The sequence below is a fragment of the Phocoena sinus genome, chromosome 10 (assembly GCF_008692025.1).
Source record: "Phocoena sinus isolate mPhoSin1 chromosome 10, mPhoSin1.pri, whole genome shotgun sequence".
Classification (NCBI taxonomy): Eukaryota; Metazoa; Chordata; class Mammalia; order Artiodactyla; family Phocoenidae; genus Phocoena; species Phocoena sinus.
Genome location: NC_045772.1, coordinates 6,237,734 through 6,262,737, shown reverse-complemented (window position 1 = coordinate 6,262,737; position 25,004 = coordinate 6,237,734). Strand labels below are relative to the sequence as shown.

Genomic DNA, 25,004 nt, shown 5'->3' with positions numbered 1-25,004 from the left:
GGATAGGGTTGTGGGAACCTCCAACTTACAGCCAGTTGGTCAGAAGCACAGTTAACAACGTGGGCTTGCGGTCAGCGTCTGAAGTTGAGACGGTGGGGGCAGTCTTGTGAGACTGAGGCCTTACCTGTGGGATCTGACTCCAACTCCAGGCAGACAGCGTCAAACGGTAGGACACCCAGCGCTGTGGCAGAACTGCTTGGTGTGGGAAAAATCTCCATACATCTGTTGTCAGAGTGTCGTGTGAGCGTAAAGGAGAAACAGGGACTTTTCCCCAATAATAGGCTCCTTAACCTTCCAAAGAAATGCCTTTATTTATTTACAGGGTTTAGGAAAGGAAAAAAGCTCTAGAAAAAGGAAGTTTCCAAAATAGGTCTTCAGCAAGGGTGGGTGCAGGCTGGAGTTTTGCTCTCGCTGGTGGTCACTTCCAGGTTGTGAGGACGGTCCTCCCGGAGTCTCTCGATCGGCCCCCTCTGGGTCCCAGCGACTGGCCCGGCCGACTCCTCAGCTCTCGGTCAGCCCCGTCGCCCTGTGCCAGCTCCTCGTCGTACCTAGAAACAGAGAAGCATCTCCAGGGCTCAGCGGCAGTGTTGCCATGGCTGCGGTGCGGCCGAGGCCTGTCACCCGGAGAAGCAGCCTGGCCCCGTCCCACATGCCTCCAACCCACCAACCACTGCCCCAGGCCATGGAACACAAGTACAACTGCCTCAAGCTGTTACTGTGGGCGGTCCCCACCCCTGCAGCTGACATTTTATACAGGCCACCAGACTGAACTTGGCAATGACCCCAAGGAAAGAAATGAGCCCTCAGGGTAGTGAGGGAGAGAAGTGACGTCTGGAAATACTTTCCACACAGCACCTCGCTGAGCATCTGTGGGGCGGGGATGACTAACCCCATTTCAGACGGGGCACAGGGTGTGGGTGGCCCGCCCAGGAGGAGGCCCTGCAGCTGGCTCACAGGCAAGGCCAGTGCCGCCTCCACCAGCTGTGACCCCCCCACCCCTCCCCCCACCAACGTTCCTGCATCAGGCTGGCGCAGCGCTAAAGCACGGCCTGGACAGAGAGTACAGCCTGGGCTCTTGCATCAGAAAGAACTGGCCTAGAACCTCAGCGCCCCTGACCGCTTTGGCATCTGGGTGATCCTTTCTTGCCGGGGTGGGGCCCCTCTTTTGGGGGTCCCATGAGGGTGGTGAAACCCGCAGGACCTGTTGTGGGCCCCGGCACCACGCAGGCTCCAGCGAACAGGGTCTCCTACCCACCCCCGCCGTGGCTTCACATCACCCTCCTGACTCAGACCAGGAGGCGTTATGATTCCCACCTCCTGTTTGAGGAACGTGGGGCTCAGAGGGGTTGACTCAGTGTGCTAAAGTCACACAGCTGGTACGCGGCAGAGGCAGGATTAAATAAAACCCAGGAGTCCGGATTCCTAATTCGGAACTTTTCACCCTGTAGCTCAGAGCGTGAAGTTCCTGCCACTGTTGAAGTGTGTGCGTAGGTATCACTGCTGACCACACCCTGACCGAGGAGCCTCTGTGACACGTGTGAAGACGTTCACATCACACGCAGACGGTACTAAGATGCTCAGTTATGCTGCGTTAGCTACATCTTGCTGACTTCTGGGAGAGGGTGTGCTTCCGTTATAAGCTCATTCCCAGGGTCAGAATCCGTGGGTTGAGTGTGGGTTAGAGGCTCTGAGGTCGAAGAACACATTTCTGCATTGGGCTTCTGGTGGCAAACGGGGCTGAAAGGGGAGGCGGGGGAAGAGGAAGGCCAGTCGCCGAGTGTCGTCTATGCGGCAGGCACAATGGGGTTTCCCTCTGCCAGACGTAGATGTCAGACCACAACACGTGGGCCCCCCTCTCCTCCCCGTCTCCCTACAGAGAGACGAAGCTGGACAGAGGACTCCCCGGGGACACTGGCGGTTCTGCCTGTGGGGGGCTCTCCCGGAAGCCACCCTGGCCCCTCCCCTCTCCTGGGCACTCCCATTCATACGTCATCACTCTATTGCCTGCGCGCGTCTGCAGTACCGACCAAAGGGCTGGAGCGACCCCTCCCCACCCCCACCCCCGTCTGCTTCACGGTCCTCCCCAGCATCTCACTCGTGGGGGGGGTGCAATAAGAATCTGCTGAATGAACACGGGGGAGACCCACAGGTGGGCTCCCAGTCTGCAGCTTGCCAACAAAACGAACTGCAATGAGCGTCTGGCAAGCAGCTGGCATCCGGGACGGGCTGCTCCCAGGGATGGTGTGCCCACGGACAGAGCGGGCGTGGAGGAGAGTCAGAGACCGGATGGCTCTTCTCAGGCCCCTTCTGTGCTGGTGGGCTGCTCTCCTGGCCTTTCGACAGGCAGAATCCACTCACTGTCAGGGCTCAGAGCATTTCTTTTTTGAAAGGCCATAAAAGTAGAACGGGCACCTTCCGAACTGGGCCCCGGAGGGAGCAGATGCAAAATGCCAGGCCCTGTGGCCCCAAGGCCAGGACGGCGAGCTGGGGCAGCAGCAAGAGCGCCTGTTTCTGGGTGCCACACCAGGGGCGCCGGCACCCTGGCCGGGATGCTCTGAAGGGCACTTGGGAGCACGCAGCGGAATGCAGAGAGGCTGGCACGGCAGGAGGACAGGGCGGTGCGTGTGACGTCAGGGCCCACCCCACGCGGCCCCACGTCGTCTGAAGCACCGGGAGCAGGTCCCGAATGGAAGGATTCAGAACTGTCGGCCCCGCGCTGGAGCTTTCCTTATCACCTCATCTGGGGAGAGGGTGGCTGAACGGATTGAGGGCGGCCCACCTTTTTGTCTCTCCAAGTAAAAGCACTGAGGCTTCGGACCACTGCGTCTTCAACTGGAGATGGAGCGTCTGCCCACTCCCTCAAGGAGGCAATGGGTTGATGGGCGCAGAGGGTCCCACAGGGCCCTCGCAGCCCGCCTCCCTGCCACCCTCAGCTGGACCAAGGCGGACCCACCAGACCCTGGCCAGACTCCTTCCCCACACAGCCCCCCATCTGTCTCAGGACTGGGCCCACGAGGCCCTCCATCACAGTCTGACGTCCGTCACCCGCGTGTCACCCTGCACCACCCACAATGCTAACCCCCGAGGCTCTGGACAGGCCCCATCCTGGCCCCACCGGCAAACTCTCCCTCCCTCTGCGCACTGAGAGCTCTGTCCATCGTCAGCAATGGACACAGCACCCCCCCATCCCCCACCTTATCCTGGAAGGTCCCCTTCACCTTCCTGCTCGGCAACCTGGCTTCCCCTGCAGCCCCTGGAGTGGGCCTGTTTTCCCTCCCACTCTGGAGGAGACCCTCCCACCGCAAACCTCCTTCCCAGGTCAGCAGAATTCACCACCCTCACCCGGCCTTGGTCACCTCTAATCCTCCGTGTCACTGCCCCTAATTCCTTAAGATTCAGGCTCTCGGCTCACTGTTGCTGGTGACTGCAGCCACCAAACAGACGGGACCCCGACTCCCTGACCTACTGCCCTCTCCGATGACCTTGTCCTCCACCCCAGCTCAGCCCCGTTCCCAGGGCACCCGACCTTGCCATGTTTGGTGACCGCAGCCCCTGCAAAACCTCGGGCGCCAGCCTCACTCTGACCTCTGCCCCTCCTCTTCCCAGCTCACTGTCCTACAGCCCTGACCCCATGACCCCTCCCCACCCCCACACTGTCCTCACCTGCTCACACCCTCACGCTTCCTTGCCCTTCTCCCGCACCTGGCGAGCACCGCGGGCACTTCCACCCTCTGCCTACTCTCCACCCCACCTGCACAGCAGACGCACTGGAGGACACAACCGACCGGCCAACTGGTCGCCCTTTCGGTTCCCGACCACCCTCCCCGGGCTGCACACTTACGTCCACATGGCAGCAGCGCTACCAGCCAAGAGCCTGGGATCTGTGTGCTGTGTAAAGTTCACTCACCACTTCTTCATTTTTTAAAAATGTTAAGTTAAACGCACATGTTTACTTTTACAGGATCACGTAACGTGATCCTAACATATCCAGTCCTACGGGTTGGGTGCTATTCCCCTCTCTTCCTGGCTCCCCTTCCCCGGCCCACACCCCTGCAGCAGTGGTGTCCATGCTGACACCCTAATGCGTGTCCCTCCACGCCTCCTGGCCCGTCCACTCTCAGAGCAGCCACCACACATGGAAATGCCCATCACACCGAGGGAGGGGGCACCGGGACCACTGCCCGTTTCACATGGATCACATCAGGCTCCCTTTCCTGCAGCTCGCTTTCCTCCCGGGCCCCCGGCACAGCCCCAGGTCAGTCCTTTTAACGTCCACTCACTCTTGTATGGTGAGAACGAATTGGACTTGCTCGACCACTGCCCTCCTGATGGGTTCTCACTTTCCCCCGCTTTATGTCACCACCAACGTGCCACGTAACCCCTCTGAGCCTTTGTTTCCACACGTGTAAGATGGAGCCATTGACAACCCTCACCTCACAAAGTTGCTGGAGAAATGAAATGTGACAACACGTGTGTCAAGCCCTCAAATGCTACATTTCTTTTCCTCTCACCACCGTAAGACAGATCGTATTATCCTCATTTAAAAAGATGTATACACGGAGACTCAAAGAGATCGATTAGTTCCTCAGTGTCACACAGCTCTCGGGGTGGGCCAGGGCGTGGCCAGCCCCCGCTCCACGGCACGTGACCAGCTCCTGCTGCCCCAGCAGCAAACGTGGCAAATGCTTCGTTAATGTTTCTCAGGCACAAGACTAGACCGAGGCCTGGTTCAGCACGCAAACGCTTGTCTGCTACGAGATCTATCTCATAACACCAAAAAACAAAGTACTCTACCCGATAAGGTGAGTCCACGTATACCTAGAAAATCCCAGGTGGGCCCTGGTACCCCCCAATCTGACACACACGGGGCCAGCTGCACAGACACACAAACTTACAGAACTTCATAATTGCCGAGGACTTCCTTTGGGGGTGACTTGTTCCATTTACAGTCTGGAATTTCGCCGTTAGGGACGGCGATGTTGAGGGTGTCATTAATCAGGTTATACTTGAGGATTCGGTCGTTGGCAGTGCTGGAGGTGAGGGATGGGGACGCGTTCACCTACGAGAGGAAAGAGAACACATCCTTTGGCTAGACCACTTACTCGCCTGGAGCGAGGCCGCACGACGCAGACACGGTTGTGATTCACACCGTTCATACCTAACGCCTTCAGGGAGCATTTCATGATCTATTTCATTAGCTGTTAGGGGAAATACAAACGATATTTAAAGACAGGATTAGGAACAGAAGCTACAAATCCGTCACCACGCAAACAAAAATCGTAGGTCAATGTCCATCACAAACGTCATTTCAGCGACTACCTGTGTGATGAGCTCTGTCCCCAGCACCAAATGCTGCCCAGAGCTTTGCTGGAATCAGTGACCCAATGACCCTGACCAAGCAGCATCGTGGGTCGAGTAAAAGGAAAAGGACCCCTTCTGCTGAGAGAGTAAGTACTAGCTCACCAACAAAGCAACATTCTGACCAGGTGAGGAGCCCGTCCAGGCCTCTGAGGAGGTCAGCCAAGTCACAAAATCCGTGTGTTAAAACGTGGCCACTTACTCCGCCGAGAGTCCCACGGGCCCTCAGTCAGTACCTATCTACCCTTGTTTTAGGCACAGCTGTAATGACTTTGGTGGGCTGTTTTCTCAGGCCGTGAGAGGGAAGAGACAGCAAACGTGCAAGCTGTTCAGGCTTCCCCGCCCAGGAGTCAGACTGTGTCTTTGTGCCACCGGCAGGGTGGACCTCGGTTGCCCCTGAAATTACCACCGTGGTTGATCGTATAATACTGTAATTCTTTTTACAGATATGCTACAGTTAAGACCTGTTAGTATTTTAGAAGTAATGTTCACAATTAAGATCCTAGTTCATCAAGGAAAGCTTGAGCTCCATTCAAGTTATTTACTCTGTTTAAGATGGAGGGAAAAAAAGCATAAATATGTTATATCTAAGGACTGACCTACCTGTCTATCTATACGCACATTTATCTACACACACACACACACACACAGCTCGCCCTCCCGTAACCTGTTCTCCTGGCAGCTCCCCGCAGGGCCCCCACTGACTCCCCTACAGGGGACCACTCACTTGCTCTTGTGACTCAGCTTCGGCTGGAAACAGGACTGAGCTAAAGGGCCTGAGCCGTCCCGTCCACATGGGTGTGGTGAGAGGACACGGCACTCAGGGGCACTAGCGGGGAGATGAGTCACCAGAGTGGAAGCCTGCACCCTTTCTGCCCGTCCAGCCCTGCGCCCCTGAGGCCTGAGACCCTCTTCCAGGCAGCAGAGCAAAGCAGGACCACCCGGCAAGGTGGGCTCCGTGTCAGGGCCTCAGACGGGTGTGCCAGCGCCCGCTGCCACCGTCATCAGGAAAAGGGTGTATGCACTTTGCTCTTTCTAGAACAGCCATCACTACATCCTGTCTACGCCTTGAAACGGGCATATGAGTCCACTTCCAAACTACGCCTTCCTCCCAAGAGGATAGCGTTCCTTATTTCCAGACAGAACGCTACGGCCTCCCAAGGGCTTCCGGGTCTGTGAGCTCCTTTCCTGAATGGGAACAGTGTCCGACAGGGCCGGGCCCCAGGACCTGGACTCACCCGGAAGCACCCATTCGGAAGGGGGAGGATGGCTCGGGCTCTGTGGGCTAGGCTCGCCGGAGGTGACAGACCGGGAGTGTGTATTCCCCAACCATCAGCAAACCGTCAGACCTGGACATCTGCCCGCCCCGTCCTACCGCGCCCACCGTGGCCTGGGAAACATCTGGCTGGGGCCACGGAGCCTGAGGCAGAAGCACCGGGAGGGTGCGGGGCGACCAGGCACGCGGGCATGCAGCGCGTGGGTACCTCGATCAGCCAGGGCTTCAGCTTGTCGTCAATGATGATGTCATAGCCGTAGCACTCAAAGCAGTGTTTGTCGTTGTTCATCACCGGCTGCAGGGAGAGGACCGGCGGGTTACAGAGCCAGAACTGGGGGGCCCAGCCAAGACCCACATCGTGGAGTTGTGGGATGTTAAAGCGGCAGGACCCTACTCACGGTGGTGATGCCAGCTCACTCCTGTGACCAGCGGCTTCCCATCTCCGCCCTCTCCCCTCCCCCCTTCCTCTCCGTGTTCCTCCCGCAAGGTCAGGGATGGAAAGGGGGTTCGTGAAGCAATCACCATCTCCACGTCTCATTCATCTGAGGTCTGACAACCAGTAATGAACGTCTCCGTTGGCACAAGACTTTCCTCAGAGTGGACAGAAGTCCAGCTCCAAGCCCAGGCACCCAAAGTTCAGGCCTGTGCGTCTTACACACACACACACACACACACACACACACACACACACACACACACACAGAGCCCACCAGGCTGTCAGTCCCTTCACAGACCCCTCGGGATGCAGCGTACGAACCTCTGCTCTCTGTGACAAAAGTCAAAAGTCAAATCCATTTACTTAAAATTTTTCGATTGGGCTTCCCTGGTGGCGCAGTGGTTGGGGGTCCGCCTGCCGGTGCAGGGAGCGCGGGTTCATGCCCCGGTCCGGGGGGATCCCACGTGCCACGGGGCGGCTGGGCCCGTGGGCCATGGCAACTGGGCCTGCGCGTCCGGAGCCTGTGCTCTGCAGCGGGAGAGGCCCGCGTACCGCCAAAAAAAAAAAAAAAAAATGTTTTTTGGATTTTCTTAGGTTTTTTTTCTTTAATTAATTTATTTATTTTGGGGTCTTCGTTGCAGTGCATGGGCTTCTCACTGCGGTGGCTTCTCTTGGCTGCGGAGCGTGGGCTCTAGGCGCATAGGCTTCAGTAGTTGCAGCACGTGGGCTCAGTAGTTGTGGCGCACGGGCTTAGTTGCTCCGTGGCATGTGGGATCTTCCCGGACCAGGGCTCGAACCCGTGTCCCCTGCATTGACAGGCAGATTCTTAACCGCTGTGCCACCAGGGAAGTCCCTTCTTCTCAGTTTTTAATTCCATTTCAAAAATTGTTCTCCAAGTGCATAAAAAAGCCACCAGCGGCTTGTTTACAACACAGACTTCCAGGCTGCCCAAGCTGCCTGGATTAAACCCTCCAGGAGAGGCCCAGCCAGCAGCAGTGCTACACGCTCCCCGGGGACTCTCATGCACCCCACAGCGAGGGGAGCACACAGACGCGACTGTGAGGATGGTAAGGCCTATTCATACGTTAGTGGATGCCTGGACTCTCCCTAAAACACTGGATTTAGAACAGGAAACGTCTAAGGGGGAGAGAGCCCAGTGCAGCCCCACTCACTGGAGGAAAACCAGGCTGGGGGGCTGTTTCATCACGTGGAAATTTAGCGGAATGATTGCATTTCCACTGAAAGCCTGGTGTCCTAACCCGGCCAGCGCACACACCACTGTCCCCAAAAGCGTCTGCAGCACAGAGGGAACAGAGGACAGTCACTCACCCTCTGTCATCCCCCGGCCCCGCTGTCTCTGGCCCTCTGAGCATTCTGCTCCCAAGCTCTGCCTCTCGGCTTCTCCGTGGGCCCCCCACGTGGTCCACACCCTGCACCAGGCCCTCCTCACGAGTTACCGCAGCCTCCTGTTTCCCTGCCTGCCCCTCCCCTCGATTCCCCGAAGGCAACAACCTGGTTAAAAACAAGGTGACCAAATATTTGCTAAATTAATAAAAACTGAAAAAATAAATCCCTGCTCCCCAAAGCCTCAGAGCCTTAGAAATCCAACAGCTTCTCAGCTCAGGAGGCTGAGGCCCAGGAGAAGATGCTCAGAGGCGCCTGGCAGATCCAGCCTCGAGACAGGCTGTGTATCCGGGGCCAGGACACAGGTTTTCTTGATTAAACAGCCAACTCTTTCTCAGAGTTCTGCCAATCAGGCCAGGACGGGAGCGGAGGCACTGGTTTAATCGGGCACTGAGGCTCCCACATCGCCTGTGTTACAGCCGCCGCCATATACCTTCCCAGCCCGTAAGTTAGCCTCCGCGGAGCGTGTTCACACAACCAGCCCGAGACGTCAGGGTCATGACCCCAATTTCACAGAGGACACCCCCGAGGCCCACGGAGGGCAGGCACTTGTGCCACGTCGCCAGGAGGCACATGGTGGCTTCGGCTTGAAATCTGAGCCCAGGGCTCCCCACACATCCGCACCGTGACCCCTGAGACGCCTCTCTCCAACAGCTAACTAGACTAACTAGACCCTGCGCTTTTCCCCGCCGAGTCCTCCCTGTGGGCCCGAGACGCAGACTGAAGGCACAGGCAGGGCTCATCAGTGCTTGCTGACACAGAAGGAGCTCGATTCAAGGCACAGTAAAGCCGAAATGTCCACTGAAGGGTCACCTCTCCTGTCCATAGTTTTCTTTACGCAGTTGTTTCAACAAAGCTTTTCACGTATAGGGGAATTAGTATAAGTTGGCATTTTCAAAGTTAAAAATGGGAGAGCAAATTCCCCAGCGGTCCAGCGGTTAGGAACTGCCGTGGCCCAGGTTCAATCCCTGGTCGGGGAAGTAAGATCCCGCCAAGCCGCACAGCGCGGCCAAAGGGGGAAAAGAAAAAGCGGGGAGAGAGGGCCTTAATCTTCCACTGAGAAGGTTTCACATAAATCTTTTCACACACGTCCACCTCGCTGCCAAACCCACATCACACTTTCTCCAGAACAGCAATCTCCCCGCGTTTCCGACTCCAGCAAGCGCAGCTCTTTTCGCAGCCCCTCAACCCCGGTGTGTGGGCACTACTGCAGTCTGCCCACCGCCATCTGCGCCAGAAATAGTGGCCTGCATGCTGGTGCCCCAGGGTTTATCCTTTGCTTTCCCTTCGAAAATAGATGCACACCTGCTTTAGAACGGTGAAACGAAACACAAAAACTTCAAACCAGACAACAGATATGAGACTTGAGTGAAAAAAAAGAGGCTCTCTCCAGCCCTAAATGTCTATGAAATAGCAAAGCAGGAAGCCTAAAAATAGGGAGGCTGCTGAAAAGTCCATCTCCAAAGCATCAGCTTATGACAAAACACTCATTCTCGACTCAGTGGGCACAGAAGAGCCGACGATGACGTCACGAGGTCCCTGCCCTTCTGTAGAGGTTCCAGGGCCATGGCTGCAGCAACGCCAGCCAGGAGCCAGCCCCTCTCCCTTCCCGAGACCACCCTGGCCTCTGGCAGATGTGTAGGAGGTGAGACCATAAAAACAGCTATTTTTAACAAAAGAGCCACCTGCACCCCCAAATCCCAAACTCTTGCTAGGCTTGCGTGGTCTCCTTCGCTCTCTCCTCCCAGGGCTCCCCGCCCCGCCCCCAGCACTCCTGGGACTCACCGCCACGGCCTTCAGGGACTGCACAATGATCCAGTGGATCTCGTCGAACAGCCTGCTGGCCACCTCCTTGCCTCGCGTGCTCTCCAGGTACAGCCGCAGGTTGTGCACTGTCCACTTGCCCCCGTGGATGTGGTTGTAATCCTCCTGGCCACAGAAAAGGGGGTGGCGCCCCAGGCAATGCTCCCAGAGGAGCCCAGCGCTTGCTCTCACCCTTGAGCATTTCTGGTGCCCCTTGGTGTGCGGGGGGGGCGGGCACCCGGGAACAAAGTGGATGGGCCCTGCCCCTTGGGGATCTGGGCCTCCTACACATGTGATGTTTTAAAATACAGCTGTCCCTCGGTATCCACAGGGGAGTGGTTCCAGGACCCCCCTTGGATGCCAAAATCCTTGGACGCCTAAGTCCCTTATATAAAATGACATTGTATTTGCCTGTAACCTACACACATCCTCCCCATCTCCTGTGTACTTTAAATCATCTCTAGATTCCTTATAATAGCTAATGTGATGTAAATGCTATGTAAATTGTAAACACAACATAAATACTACAAAAATAGTTGCCATTGAGCAGCAAATTCAAGTTTTGCTGTTTTGGAAATTTCTGGAATTTTTTTTTTCTGAAGCTGGTTGCTTCGCACAGCTGGCAGGATCTTAGTTCCCCAACCAGGGATGGAACCCACGCCCCCTGCGGAGGAAGCGCAGAGTCTTAACCACTGGACTGCCAGGGAAGTCCCTTTTCGAATATTTTCAACCCACGGCTGCTTGAACCCGCAGATGTGGAGTCCTGGGATATGGAGGGCCAACTACACTCAACTCTGCAGTATTCTCATAATCAATGCTTTATCCCTTACGGTGCCTGCTGTGGATGGAGTGCCACCCAGACACCCCTTCAAGATCAAGGTGTTCCTTCTTACAGCAGAGACCTTTTCAGGGAGCTGCCCTTGGTTAAGAGGACCTGCCTAGTCCAACCCCTCCTCGGGCAGCCCACAGCCAGTGAGGGGTTGGTGCCTGGGTATCGGCCCCTGTCTCCGTCTGGGACAACTCTTCAGGGGCACCCAGCTGCAGAGCGCGCTGAGGTTGGCTGGGGCCCCTGCTGCAGCTGTGTCCCCACTTGACCCCCCTCTGCCCGATCCGGCTCCCCCCAACTCCTGGTGTTGCCCCTGACATCGTGCCCCAGTAAACCTCCTGCACGCTCATCTCTACCTCTGTTTCCTGGAGAAGCCAACCTGGGACACATCATGCCCCGGTCACGATGGTTTAAGAGACCCACACGTGAATCTTCCTCACAGCGTCCCAGCTGTCTGAGACACTCGGGCTCAGAGAGGCCCCATTACTTGCCCAAGCTTTCATCCTGGCTGTGACAGAGCTGGGACCTTAGCCCAGGTTTTCCGATGCCAGTTCAGTGCTCTTTCTACTTCTCTGACTCTGAACATTAATTCTCCACACACTGCCTCTTTGGAGGCAAAAAGCTAGAAAATACTGAAGTATATTAGAAAGTTATGAGACGGAGATTTCATTTTCTAAGTATAAAGTTGGTAACTGTGAACTAAAACAAAATCAGCCTAATAAGGAACAAACTCCAAGCACTCTGTTTACATATAAAAGCAAAGAATTATCCATATTTTCAAAAACATCTTTTCAAGGTCAGAGACAAATTCCTTTTACATGTCAGTTCTTACTAAAATGCCTCAAAAGATGAGGTGCCCAAGCTTGTTCACCTCAAACAGGCTCTCAAATATATTACTTGGTGTTTGTATCCCTAAAAAAAGGACTGTAGCCCTAAAATAAATTATAGGAAAAACTAGGCTAACTGTCCAGCAATACCTTTTCTTTTCCTATATACAGATTCTTTTTACTATCAAGAAAAATTTGTTTACTTAAAAAAAGTTCCAGAGGCATAAAGTATACACTTTATGCAAGACACTGTCTTACACGTGCATAGATATAAAAAGTATAGATACAGGGCTTCCCTGGTGGCGTAGTGCTTGAGAGTCTGCCTGCTGATGCAGGGGACGCGGGTTCGTGCCCCGGTCCGGGAAAATCCCACATGCCGCGGAGCGGCTGGGCCCGTGAGCCATGGCCGCTGAGCCTGCACGTCCGGAGCCTGTGCTCCGCAGCGTGAGAGGCCACAAAAGTGAGAGGCCCGCGTACCGCAAATATATATAGATACAAAGTAATGATACAAAAAGCGCCGCTTTTTGGCCGTAGGAAAGTTATTTTCTCAGAGTTATCCCAGAACATTTTTCTCCTATCAACTGGCAAACGCTGCACATTTCAGGACTCACCCTGCACCCTGGGAAACCCGCCAGCAGTCGTGGTTAAGCCAGCCTCCTGGCAGGCCCCAAACCCCACTCCCGCACTCTCAAGGCCTCTTGACCTTTCCTGACACTCTGTCCTTTGCAATCTGCCCCTCTGGCTGGACTCTGAGCTTCCTGAGGGCAGGGATGTGTCTCATCATCCTGCCCCAGAGTGCCGGGTGGTGCTCTGCCCCCAGGGGCCCTCGGTGGACAAGCAGATCCACTGGCCCACAGCATTTCTGTGTTCGATATAACATCTATTCTCTACGCAATGCTAACTTAGAGCCATGTGAAGCTTTCATTCAAGGGTGAAACGGACGTTTCTCGGAGTAACCTGTTTCTCACATTAAAAAGCGAAGCATTTAGAAACAGGAAGAATGTGGAGAGCACTGCTGCTTCCCGTGCACAAAGAGATGCCAGGCTGAAGACAGCCTCAGCTCTCTCCTTCTGTCTTTTTAAAATGGCTTCTTTTCCTTAGTGATGGAAATAGTGACCTCGTGTTTGATGTCCTGAGAAGGCTCATCAAATGGGACCCTCCCAATTTCATTCTGGCCCCCCCAGGGTGAGGCGGCTTAGCAGGCCAACACATCATGCACTGACCTCAGGACACCAAGTGGACTCGAGGTCGGTCACTGTCATTTCCCACCCCCGCCCAGACTTCACGAAATGTGCTACTTGGTTATGAAGGGTGTGGCGTCCCCAAATGGCTGTTAAGTTCTGTGCTGTGTCCCCTGAAAGACCATTTTCCCAAATTCTTATGAGTAAGGCCTTGGCCGAGTCGCCCCTTCTCCCCTAACTGTGAACGCTGTAACGACAACGCTCTCTCAGTCTGCTCGCAGGAAAACCCGACGGGCAGGTGAGCTGGGGTCAGCCCCACAGGGAAGCCAGTTGCCACGACCAGGAAGGTAAAAACCAGGGCTCCTGTTTGAGAGGGAGGCTGGGTGACTTGCCCAAGTCACCCAGAGGTTAAGTGATGGGCACGGGATTGGGCCCAAGCTGGTCTGACCAAACCCTTCAGTAGGTTACTCAGAAAAGCTTGTTTTCTATCAATATTTACCCTCTTTCTATTCAAATGATGAAAAGACTAGGGTATTCAGGCTTCCATTCAAGCAAGACCCAAATAGAAGAGTCTTTCCTATAGAAATGAGACCTTCAGGCCTTGTTCGCCAGGACTGGATTATAGCCCCAAAGCCTGCACAGAACCTACCACGTCCTGTGTCCCGGCCTCCGCTGGCCTCTACAGGGTCCTCTCACTCTACCCGCCTCGCTCGGGGGCTCCAGCTGCCCCGACTCCTTTCAGCTCCTGCGATGCTCCTTCCTGCCACGGGGACTTGGCACGTGCTGTGCCCTCTGCTAGAATGCTCTTCCCACTCCTCCACCCAGGGAACCCCCGCTCAGACTTCAGCTCTCTGCTCAAGGCCACTTGTGCGCGGCGGTCTCCGACCACCTGGACTGCAGGCCCCTTCATTCCAAGCTCCTCCAGGCCTGCATCTCTACCTGCAGAACGTGTATCTCAGATGCAGTGTGATTATTTGATGACTGCCTTCCCCCCACAGGCTCTAGGCTCCATGAGAGTAGGGGTGAAGGAAGTTTTTGCCCATAATTGTAGCCCTCATCATGGGACCACCCCAGACAGGTGCTCAGTACCTGGTCTTTAACTGAATGACCAAGCACAAGTCCTCTCATATAATCCTCCCACAAGCCCCACAAGGTAATAATATTATCTCCTTTTATGACTCGAGAGACCCAGGCTCCAAGAGTCAATTAAGTTGCCCAAGGTCCCAGAACTACTTGAATGTGGGACTTTCTCCAAATGCCCCACCCCCAGTGGGACAAGCACACTGGATATTTGGGGTTCCCCCTCCCAATCAGTGCCAGAGCATCTTAAATACAACTCTTATACCCACCCACCCTCTCCTGCAAATAGAAAAATGAAGAAACCCACAAAATCCTCATCAGTGCCAGGGCATCTTAAATTCAACTCCGGTACCCACCCAACCCCTCCTGCAAATAGAAAAACAAAGAAACCCATAAAATCAGTCCATTTCCTTAAGCTCAAGGGAAAAGAAACACTTACCCCGTGTTTCTGAATGGCAACATTGGTGAGATGAACAAACATGTTGTCCAGCTCACTGGTGCTCGGGGTGTATTTTACCGTGCAAAAGCGGCAAAATCCAAGTTTATACCTAAGTGGGAATTCAGATGAATTCAATACTCTGAGGACAAGCGTAAACAAAATATAACACTTTTTTTTCTCTTAAAAGAGCTGCTTTTTGTTTTAAACTTTTTAAACAGCTGCTTTGTTATTTTTTATGGTTCTTTTTACATAATAGCTTTATTAAGATATAATTTACGTGCCATATAACTCATCCACATGAAGTGTACAACTCAACGGTGTTTGGTATATTCAGAGTCGTGCAACCATCACCACAATCAATTTTACATCTGCATCACCCCAGAAAGAAACCCTGCGACCATCAGTAGTCACTTCCCAACCCTGATGCTGGGCAAACACTAATCTACTTTCTGTTTCTACAGTTTTGCCTCTTCTGGATGCGTCATATAAATGGAATTGTACAACATGTGGCCTTCTGTGTCTGGCTTCTTTCTCTGAGTATCTTTGCAAGGGTAAAAGAGTTGCTTTTTGCTTTAAAGATTCACATTCGTGTCAAAGTTACGGCCTTACTCAACATGGATCACATGCCAGGCACTACTTGTACGGGGAGTTCGACCAACCCTTGCAAGGTCTCCGAGGAGTAGGAAGTATCGTGTCAAAGCACGGTCTTTTTTTTTTCTTTTTTTTTGCCACAGCGCGCATTATGCGGGAATCTTAGCTCCCCAACCAGGAATCGAACCCGGGCCCCCCGCAGTGGAAGCCAAGTCCTAACCACTGGACCACCAGGGAATTCCCAAAGCTCAGTCTAAAGAATGGAAACAAAACTCCGGCTCTTACATGTAGCAGCGCAGTGGGCGGTACGTAGACACCAGAACATACAAGCGCAGGTCAAACTTCCTGCCGCCGATTAGTAACGGGTTGTTAATGTACAGAGAGATCACGTAGGCTTCCTTGGTAGACTGAGTCAGGAACCTGGGCGTGTCAAAGTCGAGGTTAGATGCAAAGACCAGAGGTCTCATAGAGAACAGACTTCTGGTTGCCAAAGAGGGGGTCAGGGAGGGATGGATTGGGAGTTTGGGGTTAACAGTTGCAAACTGTTATACATAGGATGGATAAACAACAAGGTCCTCCTGTACAACACAGGGAGATATACTCAAATATCCTGCGATAAACCATAATGGAAAAGAATATGAAAAAGAATTTATATATGTATAACTGAATCACTTTGCTGTACCGCAGAAATGAAAACAGCATTGCAAATCAACTGTACTTCAATAAAATAAATTAAAAAAAAAAAGACCAGAGGTCTTTAGTCGGCTGGTGACAAGCTTGCTGCCTCTCATTAAGTGAGAGGCCAGTTCACGGGGAGAAAACGAGGGTGGGGGGTATCCACAGAGGAACCCCCGGGTGCTGGCATCATGCAGTCAGACTTAAATGCGGGACACAAGGAGGCATCCCTGCCACTCCTGGGAATTCAGGGGAGCCACTGGCCCACCCGGAAAGGATGGCACCAATGGTGGCCTCCAGGCACTTCCCGGCAGTTAAGGACCTCAAAGAGGCAAAGAGTGAGCCTCAGATGAAATCTCCTGGTGTCCTCCGTTCTGAGGGGCACCCAATCCAGAGAGGAGACCTGACCTGATGGTCACTTAGGTCTTCTCTTACACTGACCGCACACACTGCCTGGCACTCGGGTCCATCCCCACCTCGACCCCGTGAGGCTGGTGCTATTTGTGTCCCCAGTTTACCCGGATGAAGAACCTAAGAGTCTATACAACAAAACTTACTCAGGTGGTGAGTGTCAGACAGGGGCTCAAGCCCAGGCACCCAGGTGTTAAGCATGTGCTTCGCCACCTCAGAAGCACCAGGGCTGGACGGGTCTCCCCCCCAGCTTTCAGGACAGAGAGCGGCCAGCGAGGCTCCCTGCTCCTGTGACCTTACGCCAGTTTACCCACCATCCCCAGGTGAGATTCTACGACTGGTGACGCTACAGTGGCCACAGAGCCTTGCCCTGCTGCCACGTGTATACCTGCACAAATGCTGCACACCTGGAAAAGCAAGCGAGGGCCCCCCCCCCACCCGTGGCAAAGCACATGCAACGGGCTCCCCCACTTACGAAGACGTTTTGCTGTCCCGGGACCACTTTTTGATTTGCGAGAGCTTGTTGATCAGAAAGATGCCCTTTCCCTGGGCTTTGCCACAAGGTTTCATGATCCAGGTGCTAGAGGGGCTTTTCCTGAACTCCTCCACGAACAGGTTGTAGTCAGCAGGCAGCATGTAGGTGACGGGGACGAAGTCTGAGGGTAACAGAGAGGGTACAACGGTGAGCCAGCCCGCCGGGGGCCACGGACAGAAAGATGCTGCCACTGCCGCTTCAGGGCCTGTTTCGCTACCTCACGCCCCCACCCAGCATCCCACAGGGCAAGGGCTTCTGCGGTTCAATCCCGGTACGACACAGGCGCACCTCACTTTATTGTGCTACACAGATAATGCGTTTTTTACAAACTGAAGGTTTGTGGCAACCCTGCGTGGAGCAAGTCTATCGGTCGCAGTATTTCAAACTTTTTCATTATTTTTTTTTTCATTATTATTATGTTTGCTATGAAATCAGTGATCTCTAATGTTACTACTGCAAAAAAATTACAACTCACTGAAGGCTCGGATGGTGGTTAACATTTCTAAGCAATAAAGTATTTTTAAATTAAGGTATGTACGGACTTCCCTGGTGGCGCAGTGGTTAAGAAGCCGCCTGCCAATGCAGGGGACACGGGTTCAATCCCTGGTCCGGGAAGATCCCACATGCCACGGAGCAACTAAGCCCGTGCGCCACAACTACCGAGCCTGCGCTCTAGAGCCCGCGAGCCACAACTACTGAGCCCACGTGTCACAACTACTGAAGCCCGCGCGCCTAGAGCCCATGCTCCACAACAAGAGAAGCCACCACAATGAGAGGCCTGAGAACCGCAACAAAAAGTAGCCCCTGCTCGCCGCAACTAGAGAAAGCCCGCGTGCAGCAACAAAGACCCAATGTCGCCAAAAGTATAATTAATTAATTAAGGTATGTACATTGACTTTTTTTAAAGACATAATGCTATTGTACACTTGACAGACTACAGTTTAGTGTGAGGATAACCTTTATATGCAGTGGGAAACCAAAAAACTCATGTGGCTTGCTTTTATTGCGGTATTCGCTTTATTTTAAAACTTCATTCTTTTTATTTGCTTATTTATTTATTTTGGGCCACACCATGCAGTTTGCAGGATCATAGTTCCCTGACCAGGGATCGAACCCGGGCCCCTGGCAGTGGAAGCGTGGAGTCCTAACCACTGGACCACCAGCGAAGTCCCATTGTGGTAATTTGCTTTATTTTGGTGGTCTGGAACTGACCCCACCATACCTCTGAGGTCTGCCTGTAATGAGTTTTCTCTTTTAGCTGTGTGCTAAGTACTTGACAAATCTGTATCATTTAATCCCCACAGTAAACTGTAAGATAGGTATTGTTATCATTCCCATTTATCAGATTAGGGAACGAGGCCCAGAGAGGTCACTTATGTACTTTTCCCCACGTGTGCTAAAGGGATTCTGAAATTACCCAACAGCCCAGCTTTTCTCACCAGATGGGGCAGGGACGCACTGCGCTCCCCAGGCATTGCTGGACACAGTAATGATCCCTCCTGGCAGTCTGTAACTCAGGGAGTGTCCCCCACGCCCATCACCTCCTGTGCACATTCCCAAGGCACTCACACAAACTCAGATTCCAAGTTGAGCCCCCTCCCCCAATTCTGGAGATGCCTGGAATGAAAGAGGTGCCCACAAACACGTTCATCCCTCAAAGCCAACAGTCACCATCTCGCGGTCTTGTGCCACTGGAGAATACTCCACTATCTATTTAAAACGTGAGGCCGGTGGAAAGGACACAAACCCAGGTAGAGGTATTTCCCACTTTCGTCCTTCTCTGCCAAAGGACTCCCTTCCTTCTCCAGCTCTTTCCTGTATCTCTTGATGTTTTTCACCATCAGATCCTTCCGCGTCAGTTCATAGTGGTTCGGGAAATGGTTGACTATTTGATCATCTGAGAGCCGGTAGCCAGTCTCGACACTAAAAACGTTGCGGATGGTTTGCACACTCATCCTGAAAGAGAAGCACAGAAGGGATGTGCAGGACAGAAGCTCAGAATGTGTCCATGTGGAGGCGGGTGTCATTAAAGCCCGGGGACTCCTGACCAGGAAGCACACTCCCTCAGAGCTTTACCTGTCCCCAACCCGGCACTGAGCCAGGTGCCTGGCCCACAGCGGCAGGCTGTGTGTCCGCTGACTGTACCTCAACTATCTGAGGCAGGGGCTGTTTTGACTCTGCCCTGATTGGTTGTACTCTCTGGCACAGAGTAGATGCTCAAAAAATGTTTATCAGTTAATGATAACATTGATTTTGATACCAAACTAATGAAAGTCAGACTCTGAAGTCAGGAAACTCATTGACTCACACCCGAAGTCAGGAAGGACAGGGACCCCCTAAAACCAAAACCCCACGGACTTCCCTGGGGGTCCAGTGGTTAAGAGTCCGTGCTTCAACTGCAAGGGGCGCAGGTTCCATCCCTGGTCAGGAACTAAGATCCCGCATGTCATGTGGCAAACCCAAAAAATTAAAAACAACAAAAAAACAGGGGTTATTTAAGGACCCTGAGTTGGCATGTGATATTCTTGGAGAGACCCCTGACAGGCCAGCTAAACCGCGAAGCCCCCAGTGAAATGAGAGTTGAAAGAGAAATAGATTCCTTCTCATCCTCTAAGAAAGCCAGTCTCCCTGCCACACCTGTCTGACTTCCCTAGCCACCCCCAGAGAAGCAGGAAGGATAGAAGGGCTGGCACCCACAAGGGAGTCCTGGAGTCACAAGACAAAGCAAGGTCCTCTCTGTACTCCCTGCCCCCAACCCGCCCCCTCCCCATAGCACCAACCAGAGGGTTTCTTTTGATTCCATAATCATTAGAACAAAAGGATTAAAAGGATTAAAAAAAACACAAAACACTGTTTATTATGGGAAAGCTCAAACACACGAAGAAGTATAGAGAAAAGTGCAACAGAACCCCGTAATCCAGCTTCAACAGTCACCACGAGGCCAGCCTTGCTTTGCCTGTACCTCACAGCACTGGCTTATTTTGAGGCACTTCCCAGATACCATATCATTTCATCCAAATTATTCCTGTTAGAATCTCTAACAGTTAAGGACTCCTTTTTATATTATATGATATCCTATTTTATACTGTTATCACAACTGAAAAAAAAAAGGAGCGCAGCCAATTCCATTTTTTTTTCTTTCCCTGCACCACGCAGCTCACAGGATCTTAGTTCCCAAACCAGGGATCGAACCTGCGCCCCCCGCAGTGGAAGCGCTGGACCGCCAGGGAAATCCCAGGAGCAGTAATTCCTAAATATCATCAAATATTACTCAGTGTTCAAATCTCCCCAGTTGTCTGATAAATATTTTTTTACAACTTTGGCAAATAAGGGCCAGGCCTTCTGATTAGTTGTTCTCTCTCACACACATCTCTTTAAATCTATACATTCTCCCCCACCCCTCCTTAATTTTTTTCTAGGTAATTTATTTGTTGAAGACACCGGGTATCTGTTCTGTAGGGGTTCTCACAGCTTCCTTATTTATCATGCTCCCCAGGGCCCTGTACTTCCTGTAAGTTGGGAGTCAGACCTAGAGGTCTGATGAGCTGCAGGCCGATGGGGGCAAAGCTGCGTCCCGGGGTGGCATCCAGCCGGAGAGCCTCTCCCTTCAGGATGTCAGTGACTAGTCAGCTGCACTGCCCAATAGAAAATGTGACCCACAGCTGAGTCACATAGTGAATTTTCTAGTAGTCACATTAAAACAAAAGTTAAAGGGGGACTTCCTTAGTGACACAGTGGTTGGGAATCCGCCTGCCAAAGCAGGGGACATGGGTTCGACCCCTGGTCCGGGAAGATCCCACATGCCGTGGAGCAACTAAGCCCATGCGCCACAACTACTGAGCCCGCGTGCCACAACTACTGAAGCCCGCGCACCTAGAGCCTGTGCTCCGCAACAAGAGAAGCCACCACAATGAGAAGCCTGAGCACCGCAACGAAGAGTAGCCCCCGCTTGCCGCAACTAGAGAAAGCCCACGTGCAGCAACGAAGACCCAACGCAGCCAAAAAAAAAAAAAAGTTAAATGAAAGAGGTGAAAGTAATTTTAATGTATCTTATTTAACCTAATATATCCAAAATACCATTTCAACATAAAAATTTGTGATGAGGAATTTTACATTTGTTTCTTCGTACTAAAACGGGAGCGTACATCACACTCCGGCACATGCATCTCTGTCTGGACCAGCCACACTTAAGTGTCCTATTGTCCTGTGGTCAGCGGCCTCCGTCCTGCACAGGCGTAGATCCTTATGCCGTGAGGGGTTGCAAAACAGTGAAATTCTCCTTTTTCATTCCTCCTTCATTTATCGGCAGGAATATTTCTACAAGGAGAAACTTCCCTTCGTCAACAATTTAGGTAACCCATGAATGGTTCGTACAGGGAAGACTGAGTAAGTGTGTGACTCTTTCCCTTTACCAGTTTTCAAAATAGTGAGCTGGTTCCCTACCACCCGCAGACGTGGGATGAGCTGTGTTCTGGGAACCTATCACTGCAAAACGAATCACCCAACGTTAGCTACTTAAGACAACCACCATTTTATGATATCTCGAGGTTTTGTGGGTCAAGAATTTGGGCAGGGCTCAGCAGAGCGCTCTGCCCCACGCAGCACTGAGGTCGCTGGGTGGGATTCAGCCAGCTGGTCTGGGGGCCCCGAGAAGGCTTCTTCCACATCCAGCACCTTGGCAGGCATGGCTGGAAGGTGGGTGCAGCTGCCACTTCTCCAGCACAACGGTCCCGGGACGGTCAGACTTCTCATGTGGCAGCTCAGGGCTCCCGCAGGGGGTTCCCACACAGGAGGAGGAAGCTGCTGGTTTCTTAAGGCCTGTATCACACTGACTGGATCACACTGACTGCATCCCACTGGCCAAAGCAATCACAGAGCCCACCCAAGGTCAGGAGGAGGGGAACGAAGACCCCATCTGCAGAAGGAAGTGGTGTCAAAAACTCTGTGGCCATTTTAATGTGCCACAAATTATGTGGGGCTTTGTTCCATTTCAGGTCTTTTGGGGAATTTTTATGAACTCATAGATTCAAACATGATTCATGAGTTTCAGTCTGCTGTCATTATTCTTATGGAAGCTCTAGGTGTCCCTATTTTGGGCAGAAGGAACTCTGCAAGTTGTCTCCTGAGTTTTATTAACCTGAATCCAGCAGGCCTCGACGACGTCCTCGCTTTCCCTTAAGACAAGCTATTCCGAGCTCACCTTGTACAATTCTTCCTGAGGCCCAGCATCAGGCATTTCTCCAAGGAACAAAGGACGCTTTGTTATAAATAAATGTTCACCTACTGTGTAGCCTGATTGTAAAAAGGGCCCCAATTGTCCACCCCTCAACTCCCATCAGGAGGTAACATATATTTCCCCTTGAACTGGGGCTGACCTAATGCCTTTCTTTGGCCAAAAAGAAGGGCAGAAGTGATGGTGTGCCATTTCTGAGACTAACCCCGAAAGGCCTTGAGAGCTACCACCTCCCTCTTGGGCCCCCGACACCACCACAAGCCCAGGCTAGCCGGTTGGAGGGATGTGAGAGATTTATGGAGAGAAGCCCCTGTCGTCCTAGCCAAGGGCATCCTAGACCAGCCAAGCCTCAGATGACCCACCAGGTGACAGCAGATGTGTGAGTGAGCCCAGGCAGGAACAGTGAAGTTCTGCCAGACCAAAGGAACCGCTCAGCCAAACCCACAAACTCATGTGCGGCAAAAAGCGGTTGTTGTTTCAGGCCCCTAAGTTTGTGGTGTTTGTTACTCACCATCAGTTCGGCAACGGATAACCCATACACCCCCTCCAGGAGAGCCAGTGTTTACCTGTTTCACACTCCTTCTGCTTCCTGCCCACATGCAAGCTGTTTTTGCATAGTTGTTATCAGAATACAAATACAATTTCGTAATATGTTTTTCTTCACACTTACTGTTATTCAGTTTCCCAAACTGCTTTATAATCATCACAATTATTTCAACGGCTGTACCGTAATCCACTTGGTTAATCTATTCACCTTTCCCCAACCAGTTAATGTTTAGTTGTTTCCAATATTCTTCCCTAACCAATTTTTAAGACCCAACAGGACACTTAGCGCTTAAAGCGTGAGCTCTCAAGATATCTCAAATATCCAACCTTATCATATTGTTTAGCTCTTTTCTTCTCTGTCATTCTCTTGTTGGTTAAGAAAAGCTCCAAAACGCTTCTCGGCATGAAGAAGCAAGCATTCAAATCCCCACCCCCCCACCCCCATCCCTGGCACGTGACCAGCTGCCCAGAGAAGCCGAAAGAACGCGCTGAGTTCTGCTGGGCCCCACAGCACTGGGCAGTGGGACACCAAACAGCAAGTACAAAATACTGTCCTGTTCAGCCTTCTTTTCAGAGCTCCCATGAAACAGGGCTCTGGATAAAGGATTTCACTTTACCTTTGAGAAGAAAGAACGTAAACTTGACACTAAACCATACACAGGCACTGAACTACTCCATCAACGCCCTTCCTCTCTGCAGTCCACACTCCTGAAGGGAAATTAGGTTGCAGTTCGTTTGTTTGTTTGTTTATTGGCCATGCTGCCTGGCTTGTGGGATCTTAGTTTCCCAACCAGGGATCGAGCCCAGGCCCTCGGCAGTGAACGCGCAGAGTCCTAACCACTGGACTGCCAGGGAGTTCCCAGGTTGCAGTTTAAAGGGCAGGTGACTTCACTGCTGCCAGGAGCAAAGCTAGGGTCACCTCTCCATCCACCGCTGCAGCTGGAGGCTGGGTGCTGCCTACTCTGTGCCCAGGCCCGGCCAGGCTCCGGGGATGCTGAGATAAGCCAGGCCAGGTCCTCATTCTCCAGGGGTTCACAGTGACACTGGAAGAGGGGACAGGCCGGGAAATCACAAGTCACAGCACTCAGCATTTGCTGCCACGGCACCAGAATAGAGCAGCCTGGGAGGGCGCGAGAGGCAGAGGCGGCTTCCAGGGCAGGTGTGCTGGTGCACAAAGGACAGCGCCTCCCCACACCACCCGCCATGCGCCATGCGCCAGGCACTGCCCCGAGTTCTGTGCTTCACTGCTTCCTTGAAACCTCAAACGGTATTTGCAGAGAGAGACCAAGTCCTCTGCTAACAGCCACACAGACGGCAGCGGAAGAGCCAGGGCTGAAGCCATGCGTGGCTCTGGCTCCAGGGTCTGGACGTGTAACCCCTGGATGCACTGCGTCTCCAAATGGGGGGCTGAGGAGGCATAGAAAGCATAGCACGTACACAGACGGAAAAGAAAGACAGTTTCAGCAGTGGGTCAACAGGGGAAAACGCACAGCCCGCTGCACCAGCGGGGACCAGGGGAGGAGCGGGGAAGAGAAGTGGCTGAGAGAAGCCGAGTAACATCTCTCAAGGTGGCAGCAGGGAGAGTGAGTCCGGGGCGGGGGGATGTACAGGGTGACAAAGGCCCTGCCGACTCCGACGTGTGCCCCCACTGGTCCCCTGCCCCCTCAAAGGTTCACTGCAGTGCTCTGGACCCAGGAGCTGCACAGGGTCGGCGAAGTGTTTGGCTGAGGAACCCAGCAGGGATGTGGAGGCCGCCCCGAGGGAGGGAGCAGACCAGGCCTGGACCAAGGAGGACACAGGACCTCACCCTGAGGAAGTGAGAGGCGAGGAGAGGAGTCTAGGAAGACTCCAGGCTCCTGGCTGGGTGGTACCACCCGGGACTCAGGGCCCACACACTGCTTTTCCAGCCTCATGCATTTCCGCGGTTTCTCAGTCAGTCCAGCCGGCACCCTCTCGGCCTAACGGGAGGGAGGTGAAAGGAAGCACCGAGCTCTCCCCACAGCCCTTCCCCCAATCTCCTCCCCACACCACCCCACAGGATGCTGACCTCCCCAGCGCACCCCGAGGTGCCAGGCAACAGGGCACCATTGTGACCAGCATGAACTAGAGGCAGGCGGGGCTCTGGTTTCTCACCCAAATTCCCACTGCTGTGTAACCACACTCAGCCGTGCTGAGACATCCCGGGACTTCCTGATAACCAGGAGCAGGGGACACTCCACCACGTATACTAACCCAGGGCCTTCTCCCCGCACGCACGAAGGGCCCAGATGAGCGAAGTGTAAGGGGAGGCGGCACGATGGCTTGGAGGCGCCTACACAGGACAGTCCGTGCGGCATGGGATTAACCGCGCTGATAAACGGGCTCTGGAAGACAACCAAACCCT

General features: G+C 53.2%; 1 protein-coding gene across 8 annotated transcripts in view; it reads right to left on the bottom strand.

Annotated features, from left to right (window-relative positions):
• Nucleotides 1-286: 286 nt before the first annotated feature.
• TTLL1 (tubulin tyrosine ligase like 1) overlaps nucleotides 287-25,004 on the bottom strand; it is a 36,602-nt gene continuing 11,884 nt past the window's right edge. For 5 of the 8 annotated variants that reach the window (XM_032646489.1, XM_032646495.1, XM_032646490.1 and 2 more), the window contains 8 exons: nucleotides 18,590-18,798; nucleotides 16,783-16,963; nucleotides 15,507-15,641; nucleotides 14,631-14,739; nucleotides 10,260-10,403; nucleotides 6,843-6,929; nucleotides 4,896-5,059; nucleotides 287-548 (listed from right to left, as the gene is read on the bottom strand). In XM_032646489.1, coding sequence (XP_032502380.1) covers nucleotides 419-548; nucleotides 4,896-5,059; nucleotides 6,843-6,929; nucleotides 10,260-10,403; nucleotides 14,631-14,739; nucleotides 15,507-15,641; nucleotides 16,783-16,963; nucleotides 18,590-18,798 — 1,159 coding nt within the window. In that variant the 3' untranslated portion in view covers nucleotides 287-418. Of the gene's footprint in view, nucleotides 549-4,895; nucleotides 5,060-6,842; nucleotides 6,930-10,259; nucleotides 10,404-14,630; nucleotides 14,740-15,506; nucleotides 15,642-16,782; nucleotides 16,964-18,589; nucleotides 19,274-24,853; nucleotides 24,985-25,004 lie in introns of all 8 variants that reach the window. The other 3 variants (XM_032646487.1, XM_032646493.1, XM_032646494.1) reach the window with 2 other exon arrangements.